We start from the raw sequence: 12,504 nt of genomic DNA on the forward strand, positions 1-12,504 counted from the left end.
CTTGAAAGAAGGAAGTAAATAAAACACAAGTACAGGCGACTGGCATTACAATAAGCTGGTGACCTTGGAGGTGGAAAGGATTGGATTTACTTAATTTTTTTGGTAAGGCACCTACAAGACAGAGTACCACAGTTAGTAAGTCACCTCCGTGAATTTCCCAGAGTGCACTGAATCAGCCTTCTCCATCCCTTGCCTTCTGCCCTTGGCTCTATAGCCTTCACTTTCAATGACCCTGAGGGCCAGCTGGAGGAACTGGACTTCCCAAGGTTTTCTGAGATTGTCTCTGTTACTCATGTACACCCTGTGCTTGTAGAGCAGCCGGTTGGGAGCAGCATTCAGAACAGGGAACTGGGCACACTGCTGACATTTAGAAAATGTAAACAAAGAGAATCCAAGCAACTTTGCCAGTTAGCAATCCGTGACTATCAACCCCTCTCACCTTCACCACTGCCCCTCCTTTAAAATGGGTGTATAGAGAGAGATTCTTGTGAGTTTAACAGCATAAGATTAAAACAAAAAGAGTCATAACAAGGATCTAGTCATGCCTTGATAACATTTCCCACTTAATAAAGCTGTAAAAATGTATGTGCGTGTGTGTGTACGCGTGCACGTGCACGTGTCTACACTACAAATAATCTTTTGCAATAAAGATGTTACTCTATTTGATTTTATTTTACTTGGACCCATCTTAACTCTTCAGTTTTAAAAATCAGAGTTCTATTAAATATTAAAGAACAAGACCAAGCATAGCTTCTCACAACCCAACCATGAAGTTGCATTAATAGCCAAGATAATATATAGAAGATATAGTCGGATCCCCTTCTATTTTAAATATCTTTCTTGTGTTGTACAATAATAACCATTCTTTTTCTTCTGGCACATGAGTATTCCCAATGTAAAAAACAATGGCTATTCTACAGTAACAAATGTTGATAATTCTAAGAACATTTCTGCATCACCCCATCATACTTCTCCTCTGAGGATTCAGGGCCAAAAATGCTTTTATGGATTCGCTCATATGGTCTCATCTGTGAAGAAGTAGGTTCCAGAATGATGGCATTTCTGGGAGTAACTATTTACTTAGAAAATGACTAATGGGCCGTGAATGCTTTCTCAATTATTATCTCTGATTTCTTATCAAATTCTCACAGGTAGTGAGACTACTTAAACCTGTGCAATAAAGCTGTCAAAGAGGGAGAGAAAGAGATTCGACAAGAGAAAAGCGTAAAAGAAATAAAATTTGTGATGTCTTCCTAAGGTCTTTTAAAAAAAATTTGGAAAAGAAATTGAATGTAAACTCTATGCAGAATATGCAAAACGTGCATTCTTTGGCCTACAGTCAGGTAAGAAAATTGGTGGTGGCCAATGAACATTTTTGCAAAGACAAGTGCACAGATGTACAGATCCAAAGAGCCATCTCAAGTTTGCCAGATCCTTGCTCTTTGGCCTTAAGCAACCTCCTTAATCTCTTGGCACCTCTGCTCTCTCTACTGTAAAAGGAGACCTCCTTCATAGGGTTACTGAGAAGATTTAAAGAGGAAACATAGCAAAGTGCTTGGTGCAGTGCCTGCTACACAGTAGGTTCTGAGTCTTCTGGGGAAAATGCAGGGGGAAAAAGAACTAGCACAGCAGGCCCTTGACTGGAGGGTCAGGCAAATATGAGCAGTTGGAACTCATGACTGGGTTCCTCAAAAAAGCTCAAACCGAGGTTGGCGGATCATGAGGTCAGGAGATCGAGACCATCCTGGCTAACATGGTGAAACTCTGTCTCTACCAAAAATACAAAAAATTAGCAGGGCATGGTGGTACATGCCTGTAGCTACTTGGGAGGCTGTGGCAGGAGAATCGCTTGAACCCGGGAGGTGGAGGTTGCAGTGAGCCAAGATCGCGCCATTGCCCTCCAGCCTGGGCTACAGAGCCAGACTCCATCTGAAAAAACAAAACAAAACAAAACAAAAACCTGAAACCCTAGGAGGTCATCAAAGACTGATTAAAATAATTAAAATGTCAATGCCTCAGGCTGTGTGTATGGCTTAATGTATGTAAAAGAAAAAACTTAATTATTTAGAAAATCACTCTGCTCTCCACCACTGTTTTAGCTGAGGTTAAGTTCCATTCTGTTTCCACAGCAGAGCCTCTCCATTTGCAGGATCCACACGGACATCCAGCTGCCCCGTGCCTTGACCTTTACTTAGCGGCAGCTGCAAAGAAACAAGAATATTGCTAATAGTTGTATTCTGTTCCTCTCCCATAATAGAAATGGACTTTCCCCACCTCTTACTGGTTACATTTTTCATTAGGCAATTTCTGAGTTTTGAAATTAAGCATGTTTTACATAGCACAAGAACATCTTAAGTTCAGTCTACCTAACGTCTGCTGTGGCTAATACTCTTATTGTATCTTCAACTCAATTATGGATAAGATACAGACCTTTGATGTCTACTGATGAGAACATGGTTTAAATTTCTTTTTACTTTCTATTCACCATTCCTTCACCACTTACTCACTCATTGTATCATTAATAAGCTGCTTGATGATTCTAACTGTAACAAAATGGTAGAGAACAAACTCTAAGTGGAAAATATCATAATAGAAGATTTTAGCGTTACATCAGATTGCAGTTAATTGAATCCATATGATGTTAAGCGTATTTCAGAACGGAATTATTTTACCACAGTTATAAATAGGGGCTGAATAGAGCTCAGACGAAGGAAGTGCAGGCTGCAGAGGCAAGTATACCAAGGTTCTGATCTCATTTTAAACATTTCAACTTCCCACAAGCTGTGTGGCCTATTGCAAATTACTTAACATCTGTATGCCTCAGTGTCTTCAAGTATATGTTGAGAATAGTCATACCTACCTAGAGATTAAATGAGATAGCATAGAAACTCTAAAGATTAGAGTTGATAAAAATGGAAAATGATGATAATTACTGAGAATGATTTTTTTTCAGAAAAAAATGATCAGCTGTATATTTTTGATAAAATGTTTAGAGTACTCTTCCAAATCAAGGGATTTGGGCAGTGATGAGACTAGCCAAGTGAATGAAAGTCAAAAAGTAAGAAAACATATATAACAAAAGTATGTTGTAAAAATTGGTGCAACAAATCAGCACCCAGAGATCCACAGAAGGTAGAGATGAAGAATGAGACAAAAGGGATCTCAGGATCAGTCTGATAAACAGTAACAGGCAGCATGGAGAGATCAAAAGGAACAAGCCAGGAAGCTACAAATGACACTAACACCAAAACTCAGTACCTTAATTCCAAGGAAACGTTCCTCTTCACCTGCATGTGAACCGAGGAATATTATTATTAGCATCATCATCATCAACAGACAATATTTGCTAAACACTCAGTAAGTGCCAGGTACTAGTAAAACCCTTTGCATGTGTTATGTGTTTCTCTAACAACCTTATAAGGTTGCCACTAGACTTACCAGTCTTATCTGCAGATGAGGAGGCCCAGGTTTAGAGCGTTTAAGCAACTTACCCAGCATCAAACCTCTATGGCAGAGCCAGTGTTCTTGCCAGATTGGTCTGACATTAAACTCCAACCTCTTAACCAAAACAAACAAATAATGACAACGACAACACACAGAAAGACAGGATTTCTGGAGCTTCCAATGAGTGCACAGCAGACTGTAGCAATACTGGCCATTGCAGTACTAGGCCTGATATGCTGGAGTTGACTGGATCCAGTTCCCAACTCCATGTTCAGTGACTTTGCATTGGTAGCATAGCAGGAGTATTTACACTTTGGAAATTGGCAAATACCACAAACTGGGCTTTTTTGTTTTATCCTGGAGAGCTGGTTATTAAACACTCCCCAACACACACTGCCCGCAGATCTTTGGTGGTGATACTCACCAACAGTTTGAGGGTCTGGCCAATGAATTCACTTCGGTCCTGTTCATTGTCTCGCTTCTATTTTGGGGAAAGTAAACATCTCAAGCAATTAAATTCCACATGTTCATTTATCCATTCTTTCTTTCCAACAGCTTGTTATTGATTAAAGATAAACTTATCTGAGCCAAAACTGAAGTGATATTTACAGTCTAGGAGCTAGGATGAATAATTCTGTTTTCAGGAAATACACCATTGATTTTCTGTACTATATGATACCACACTTCCTATGAGTTATTATAATACTAAAAGAAATGTTTTTAAAACATGTACATGTGTAGGGTACATGTGTAGGATTGCTACATGAGTATGTTGGACCCAGGTTCTGAGCATAGTACCCAATAGGCAGTTTTTCAATCCATGCCTTCTTCCCTCCCCCTACTTTTGGGAGTTACAGTGTCTATTGTTCCCTTGTTTATGTCCACATGTGCTCAATGTTTAGCTCCCTCTTATAAGTAAGAGCATTTGGTATTTGGTTTTCCATTTCTGCATTAATTCACTTAGGATTATGGCCTCCAGACCCATCCAGGTTGCTGCGAAGGACATGATTTCATTCTTTTTAATGGCTGCATAGTATTCCATGATGTATATGTACCACATTTTCTTTATCCAATCCACCATTAATGAGCACTTGGGTTGATTTCATGTTTTTGCTATTGTGAGTATCACAGCGATTAACATACAAGTACATGCGTCTTTTTGGTCTAATGATCTACATATACTCCTTCGAGTATATAACCAGTAATGGGATTGCTGGGTCAAATGGTAGCTCCGTTTTAAGTTCTTTGGGAAATCTCCACACTACTTTCCATAGTGGCTGAACTAACTTACATTCTCACCAATAGTGTATAAGCCTTCCCTTTTCTCTGCAGTCTTGCCAGCATCTGTTGTTTTTTGTCTTTTTAATAATAGCCATTCTAACTGGTATGAGATGAAATCTCACTGTGGTTTTTATTTGCACTTCTCTGATTACTAGTGATGATGAGCATGTTTCATATATTTGTTGTTCACTAGCATGTCTTCTTTTGAGAAGTGTCTTTTCTTGTCTTTTGCCCACTTTTTAATGGAGTTATTTGTCTTTTGCTTGTTGATTTGTTTAAAGTTCTTATAGATTCTGGATATTAACCTTTGTCAGATGCATAGTTTGTGAATATTTTATCCTGTTCTATAGGTTGTCTGTTTACTCTGTTGATGGTTTATTTTGCTGTGCAGAAGCTCTTTAGTTTAATTAGGTCCCACTTGTCAAGTTTTGTTTTTGTAACAATCTTGTTTGGGCACTTGGCCATGCATTCATAACCAAGGCCAATGTTAACAAGGGTATTTCCTAGCTTTTCCTCTAGAATTTTTATAGTTTGAGGTCTTACATTTAATTTGAATCTTTGATCTATCTTTTTTTTTTTTTTTTTTTTGAGATGGAGTCTGTCTCTGTCGCCGAGGCTGGAGTGTAGTGGCGCAATCTTGGCTCACTGCAACCTCCTCTTCTCCTGGATTCAAGTGATTCTCCTGCCTCAGACTCCCGAGTAGCTGGGACTGCAGGAGTGTGCCACCACACCAGGCTAATCTTTGTATTTTTAGTAGAGATGGGGTTTCACCATGTTGGCCAGGGTGGTCTCAATCTCTTGACCTTGTGATCCACCCACCTTGCCTCCCAAAGTGCTAGGATTACAGGTATGAGCCACCATGCTCAGCCTGATTAATCTTAAGTTAATTTTTGTATATGGTAAAAAGTAAGGGTTTTGTTTCATTCTTCTGCATATGGCTGGCCAGTTATCCCAGCACCATTTATTGAATAGAGTGTCCTTTTCCCATTGCTTGTTTTTGCTGGCCTTGTCAAAGGTCTGATGGTTGTAGGTGTGTGGCTTTATTTATGAGTTGCTTACTTTGTTCCATTGGTCCGTGTGTCTGTTTTTGTGCTAATACCATGATATTTTGGTCACTGAAGCCTTGAGTAAACTCAGGTAGTGTGATGCCTCCAGCTTTGGTCCTTTTGGTTAGGAGTGTTTTGGCTATTCAGGCTCTTTTTTGGTTCCATATGAATTTTAGAATAGATTTTTCTAATTCTGTGAAGAATAATGTTAGTAGTTTGATAGGAATAGCATTGAATCTGTACATTGCTGTGAGAAGTATGCCATTTTAAAGATATTGATTCTTCTAATCCATGAGCATGGGATATTTTTTCATATTTTTGTGTCATCTCTGATTTCTTTCTGCTGCGTTTTGTAGTTCTCCTTGTATAGATCTTTCACCTCCTTTGTTAGTTATATTCCTAGATATTTCATTTTCTCTGTGGCTATTATAAATGGGATCATGTTCTTCATTTGACTCAGCCTGGACATTTTGGTGTATAGAAATGCTACTGATATTTGTACATTGACTTTGTATCCTGAAACCTTGCTAATATCACTTATTGGTTCTAGTAGTCTTTTGATAGAGTCTTTAGGGTTTTCTAAGTATGGAACCATATCAGATAGTTTGATTTCTTTTGCTATTTGGACGCCTTTTCTTTCTTTCTCTTACCTGATTGCTCTGGCTGGGACTTCCAGTACAATGTTGAATAAGAGTGGGGAGAGTGGGCTCCTTGCCTTGCTCCATTTCTCAAGGGGAATGGTTCCAGCTTCTGCCTGTTCAGTATGATGATGGCTGTGTGTTTGGCATAGATGACTGTTATTATTTTGAGGTACGTTCCTTCTCTAGCCAGTCTGTTGAGGGTTTTTATGATGAAGGGATATTGGATTTTATTGCAAGCTTTTTGTGCATCTATTGAGATGATCACATAGTTTTTGCTTTTAATTCTGTTATGTGGTGAATCATATTTATTGATTTGTGTATGTTGAACAAACCTTGCATCCCAGTAATACAGCTACTTGATCATGGTGAATTAACTTTTTGATGTGCTACTGGATTCAATTTGCTAGCATTTTGTTGAGGACTTTTGCATCTATGTTCATCAGGGATGTTGGCCTGAAGTTTTTTTTCTTTGTCATGTCAGCCATATTTTGGCAGTAGGCTGATGCTGGCTCCATAAAAGAGTTAGAGAGGAGTCCCTCCTCCTTGATTTTTTGGAATAGTTTCAGGAGGATTGATACTAGTTCTTCTTTATATATTTGGTACTATTAGGCTGTGAATCTGACTGGTTCAGGGGTTTTTTTGGTTGGTAGGTTTTTTTAAGTTACTGACTCAATTTCAGAGCTCAATATTGATCTATTCAGTATTTCAGTCTCTTCCTGATTCAATCTTGGGAGATTGTGTGTTTCCAGGAATGTATCTATTTCCTCTAAATGTTTTAATGTGTGTATATAGAGTTCATAGTATTCTCTGAGGATCTTTTGTATATCTGTAGAATCAGTTGTAATGTCATGTTTGTCATTTCTGATTGTACTTATTTGGATCTTATCTTTTTTCTTTGTTAACCTAGCTAACAGTCTATCAACCTTTTTTTTGTATAATCAACTTTGGCTTCATTGATCTTTTGTAGAAATTTTTGCATCTCAATTTTATTAAGTTCTCTAATTTTAGTTATTTATTTTCTTCTGCTAGCTTAGATGTTGGTTTATTCTTTTTGTTTCAATTCCTTCAGTTGCACAATTAGATTGTTACTTTGAGATCTTTCTAACCCTTTGATAAAGGTATTTGGGGCTATAAACTTTCCTCTTAACTCTTCTTTGGCTGCATCCTGGAGATTTTGGTAAGTTGTGTATCTATTTTCATTAATTTCAAATAACTTTTTGTTTCTGCCTTAATTTCAGTGTTCATCCAGGAATTATTCAGGAGCATGTTGTTTAATTTCCATGTATTTTTATAGTTTTGATAGATCTGCTTGATATCAACTTCTATTTTTATTGCACTGTGCTCTGAGAGTGTGCTTGGTATGATTTCAACTATTTTGAATGTATTGAAACTTGCTTTATGACTTAGCATGTGGTCAATCTTAGAATATGTTCTGTGTGCAGATAAGAAGAATGTATGTGGTTGTTGGGTGGAATGTTCTGTAGATCTCTATTAGGTCAAATTGTTCAAGTGTCAAGTTCAAGTCCCATTTTTTTTTTGTTAGTTTTCTGCCTTGATGATCTGTCTAATGCTGCCAGTGGGGTGTTGAGGTCTCCCACTATTGTGTGGTTGTCTAAATCTTTTTGTAGGCTAAGAAGAATTTGTTTTATGAATCTGGGTGTTCCAATATTGGGTACATCTATATTTAGGATAGTTAAGGCTTCTTGTTGAATTGTGCCGTTTATCATTATGGAATGCCTTTCCTTGTCCTTCTTAATTTTTATTGTTTTAAAGTCTGTTTTATCTAATACAGGAACAGCAATGTCTGCTCTTTTTTTGTTTTCTGCTTGCATGACGAGTCTTTCCTCTTCCTTTTACTTTGAGCCTGTGGGTGCCATTACATGTGAGATGGATCTCTTAAAGACAACAGATGGTTGAGTCTTGTTTTCTTATCCAACCTGTCATACTTTGTCTTTTAAGTGAGGAATTTTGCCCATTTAGATTCAAGGTTAGTATTTATATCTGTGATTTTGGTCCTGTCATTTTGTTGTTAGCTTGTTGTTATGTAGACTTGATCACATAGTTGCTTTGTAGTGCCTGTGGGCTGTGTGCTTAGGTGTGTTTTTGTGGTAGCAGGTATCATTTTTTTGGATTCCATGTTTAGTGCTTCCTTAAGGACCTCTTATAAGGCTGGTCTGGTTAAGATATGTTCCCTCAGCATTTGCTTGTCTGAGAAGAATTTTATTTCTCTTTCACTTATGAAGCTTAGTTTGGCAGAATATGGACTTCTTGGTTGAAATTTCTTTTCTTTAAGGATGCTGAAAATAGGCCCCCAATCCCTTCTTGCTTATAAGGTTTCTGCTGAGAGGTCTGCTGCTAGCTTGATGAAATTCCCTCTGTATGTGACCCGACCCTTCTCTATAGCTTCCTTGAAGATTTTTTTCTTTTGCATTAGCCTTGGTGAATCTGATGACTATGTGCCTTGGGGATGGTCATCTTTTATTGTATCTAGCTGGGGTTCTCTGTATTTCTTGGATTTGCATATCAACCTCTCTAGTAAGACTAAGGAAATTTTCACGGACTATATCATAAGATATATTTTTCAAGTTGCCTATTGTCTTTCCTCTTTCAGCTATGCCAGTGAATCATAGGTTTGATCTTTTTACACAATCCCATATTTCTCAGGGGTTTTGTTCATTTTTCTTAATTCTTTTTTCTTTATTTTTGTCTGATTGAATTGATTCAAATAACTGGTTTTTGAGCTCTGAGATTCTTTCCTCTGCTTGTATATTCTTATATTAATACTTCTGATTGTGTTATAAAATTCTTATAGTGAGTTTTTCAGCTTTAGAAATTCAGATTGGTTCTTTCTCACAATGGCTATTTCATCTTTCAGCTTTTGGATTGTTTTAATGGGTTCTTTGGATTCCTTGAATTGGGTTTCAACTGTCTCCTGAATCTCAGTGAGTTTGCTTGCCATCCAGATTCTGACTTCTACATCTGTCATTTCAATCATTTCAGACTGGTTAAGAACCATTGCTGGGGAGCTAGTGGACTCACTTGAAGGCAAGGGGACTCTCTGGCTATTTGGGTTGCCAGAGTTCTTGTGCCAATTCTTTCTTATCTGGGGTGGGGGGTATTGGTGTTCCTTTAATTGTGGTGTAAGTTGAGTATAGTCTGTTGGCTTCATTTCTGGATGCTTTCAGAGGGTCATGGCTCTGTACAGGATCTTCATGTATGTGTGAATTCTTGCACTTGGTTTCATGGCTGTATATATTAGCAAGATAAATTTTTCATGTTGTAGTTTGGCCTGTGATCTAGTCGATGGAGCTTAAGAATAGTGGCCAGTAGCTAGGTTAATACCCAGCCATGCAGCTCTTTTGTCCTTTTCACGTTCACAGGTGTGCTCACCAGGTCCACTCCTGAGCCTTTAGGTAGCCCCTCTGATCCCTGACACTATGCCTCTGTTTCTTTTGTTAGGTGTTCTGGGCCACAGGCCCCTCTTGGGCAGAGGCTGCAGCAGGGAGATATGCCACATTCTTTCTAGACCACCATGTGGAGACAGGCATGCCCTGCTCCTGCCCTGGCCCAGGAACCAATGCATCTCGCCCATCTCAGTGCTCTGAAGGTGGGGAGCTCCTCTCTCACTCAAGTGCCAGCCACAGATCTCCGCTTTGTACTCCCACGTTGCGTGTTGCAGCCCTGGAGGCACCAGGATGTCCTGTAGCTTGGGTTTGGGTTCTGGCTGCACTAGGGAATCTGATGTGCTCCTGGGCCACCAGGAAAATACTCCAGTGCAGCAACACAGGCAGAGCTGCAGAGCTGCACTGTGCATCTGCTTCTGCAAGGTGGCTAGGTATGAACCTTGGGAGGGGCTGGCAGGCAGGTGGCCTTTCAGAGCAGATGTACCCCAGTCCCACAGGGAAGCTGGCCCCACTCTCTCCTGGCTCTGAGGTCAGCTGGGGTCCATGCCTCCCTGATGGGAGTGGGGAGCCCTGGGGGATGAGCATTTATGGCCACTTTCCCCTGGAGTTGCCCAGTGTGCAAGAGCTTCCAGGCTCCATGCCACCCAAAGGGCTGTCTCTGCCTGCTTCCCGGGAGAAACCCCTGCCAGCTCACACATCCATGGGGGGTGCAGGGTCACCTGTAGCTAAGATCCCAAAGGTCTGTGATGAGAGTGAGTCATCCTTCAGTTCCCTCACTCCCCCCTTTCCCAGGATACATTTGGGGTAGGGAACTGGCCCTGGCATCCCGGTACCTTGTACAGAGATCCCAGCTTCCTTCCTTTTTAGCCTCACCTTCAGTGTTGCCTTCTCATCCACTCTCAACATCTTTCTCCAAAGATCTGCTCAAATTATGGTGGTTTACTCAATAATTTGGTCTCTCTCAGTGGGAGCAGCACTTCCTGGCTGCATCTAGTTGGCCATCTTGTCCCAGTCCTCAGAAATGGTATTTTTTAAAACACCCATTGTTACAAAAACAATGCTGTTTTGAGTGAGTTCTGACTCCTCAGTTAGTATTGGGGGATTTCTTCACATACACTGAATGCCGCTCTAAACCAGGGACTCTGTCATTGGCTGGTAATAGAAAGTTCTTATTCTTAAAAATCTGATATTGCATTAGTAGGGAGACAGAAACACGAGCAACATTTATAATTCCTTGTGCTAAGTGCTGTAAGAGAGGTCTGTATGAGGGATTCTGGGAGACCAGAAGCCATGCACTAACTTGGGTGGGCAAGTCACTGGAAGATAGGAATCCAATGAAGAAAGGCACAGAAAAGGGAAAAAAGACAATGTGATTAAAGATAAACTAAGCATTGTGTTGCCTGTTAGAGGGCAGTCAGAGTTTCTACTGGAATGATAAATTAGGCCACATCAAGGAGAATCTGGACAACCAGAAAAGAAATGCCTCCTCCATCGCTGCCAATGGGAGATTGCTGTGGTGGTCATGTGCAAGGCCGACTAAAGGAGACAGAGCAGATGGAACGGGAGATACTCAGTCTCCAGAATCAATAATAAACGAAACTCAAGACTGGCAGGGAAGAGAGAATGGATTGGAGGGAGACTTAAGGGGTGTGAATAGGCAACCTTTGATGCCTGACTTGATGGGACGAGGGGATAAAGTAGGAGGTGTGGGTAGTAAAAGCCCAGGCTTCAGAACGCTTTCCTATTCCATAACTTCAGCAATACACCTGGAACTATGTCCTTCCACGTGAACAAGGACCAACATACCTATCCCACCAGTGATGTGGAGCATCAGATGGCAATAAGGATGACCTGTAATATGCTCCCATTCACTTGGCATTAGGGCATATGAACTTTCTCGCCCCTGGCACATTGCTTGGGACATAATATGCCCTCAATAAATCTTTGTTCAGAGAGGAAGAAAGGGGGAATGAGGATGGCTTGGAAGACAGAGTTTAAGTAAAAACATGCAGCTAAGTTCCTTAGCTTGTCAGAGGGCAAGCTGCATTTCTGAAAATATGGAGAGAATATTGACGTACTCCTGACATGTGGTTCTAAGTGGTGCTTTCTTCTATTTCAGCTGCTTTAGTTCTACACCAGGGAAGTTCAGAGAGGGTCATTCTATCACAGTGCTTTCCCCTGTAAAGGCTAACCTGTTTATAGTTGAGGGACAACAAAACACCTATTTTTAGAAGCAGCCAAATAATGGATCTTCTAACTACTAATGCGGAGATAAGCTTAGAAGTTTTAAACACAGTCTGTGGCTATAAAATTGCCCATGCATGATGGAACAGGGTAAGTGAAAGCCTCTATTCCCTCTAGACTCATCCTGCCATGGATTGTAGCCTTCTTATTCATGTGTTAAATGTTGATCTCAGAAAGCATAGAGCCATTTCGGCTGGGAGCTGCTATCATCTCTCTGCCACTCAGCCAGTCCATTTTTGTACCTGCATGCTCCTCGATACATATTAAATGATTTTTAGGAGGGGTAGAGGACAGATCAAAGCCTTAGGAAATGGATGAAGGTAAAATAAAATTTATAATTCAGGGAAAGTATGTGTGGATGGTCTCTTCTTAAGATTGAAAAGCATACACATCTGGTTTAATCATTTCTAGCCAATTCTCCTTGTAGCCCCTGTGTTTGGAAGA

The 12,504-nt window shown here is 40.1% G+C and overlaps 1 protein-coding gene across 1 annotated transcript in view; it reads right to left on the reverse strand.

The window, feature by feature from the left end:
• Positions 1-2,082: 2,082 nt before the first annotated feature.
• Positions 2,083-12,504, reverse strand: part of LOC129019137 (putative uncharacterized protein encoded by LINC01387) — a 79,018-nt gene continuing 68,596 nt past the window's right edge. Inside the window, exons 4-6 of the mRNA XM_054461434.2 lie at positions 3,869-3,925; positions 3,259-3,287; positions 2,083-2,201 (exon numbers count right to left, since the gene is read on the reverse strand). Of these exons, the coding sequence (XP_054317409.2) occupies positions 2,192-2,201; positions 3,259-3,287; positions 3,869-3,925 (96 nt within the window). The 3' untranslated portion in view covers positions 2,083-2,191. The remainder of the gene's footprint in view (positions 2,202-3,258; positions 3,288-3,868; positions 3,926-12,504) is intronic.

Source organism: Pongo pygmaeus, chromosome 17 (assembly GCF_028885625.2).
Source record: "Pongo pygmaeus isolate AG05252 chromosome 17, NHGRI_mPonPyg2-v2.0_pri, whole genome shotgun sequence".
NCBI classification, from domain to species: domain Eukaryota; kingdom Metazoa; phylum Chordata; class Mammalia; order Primates; family Hominidae; genus Pongo; species Pongo pygmaeus.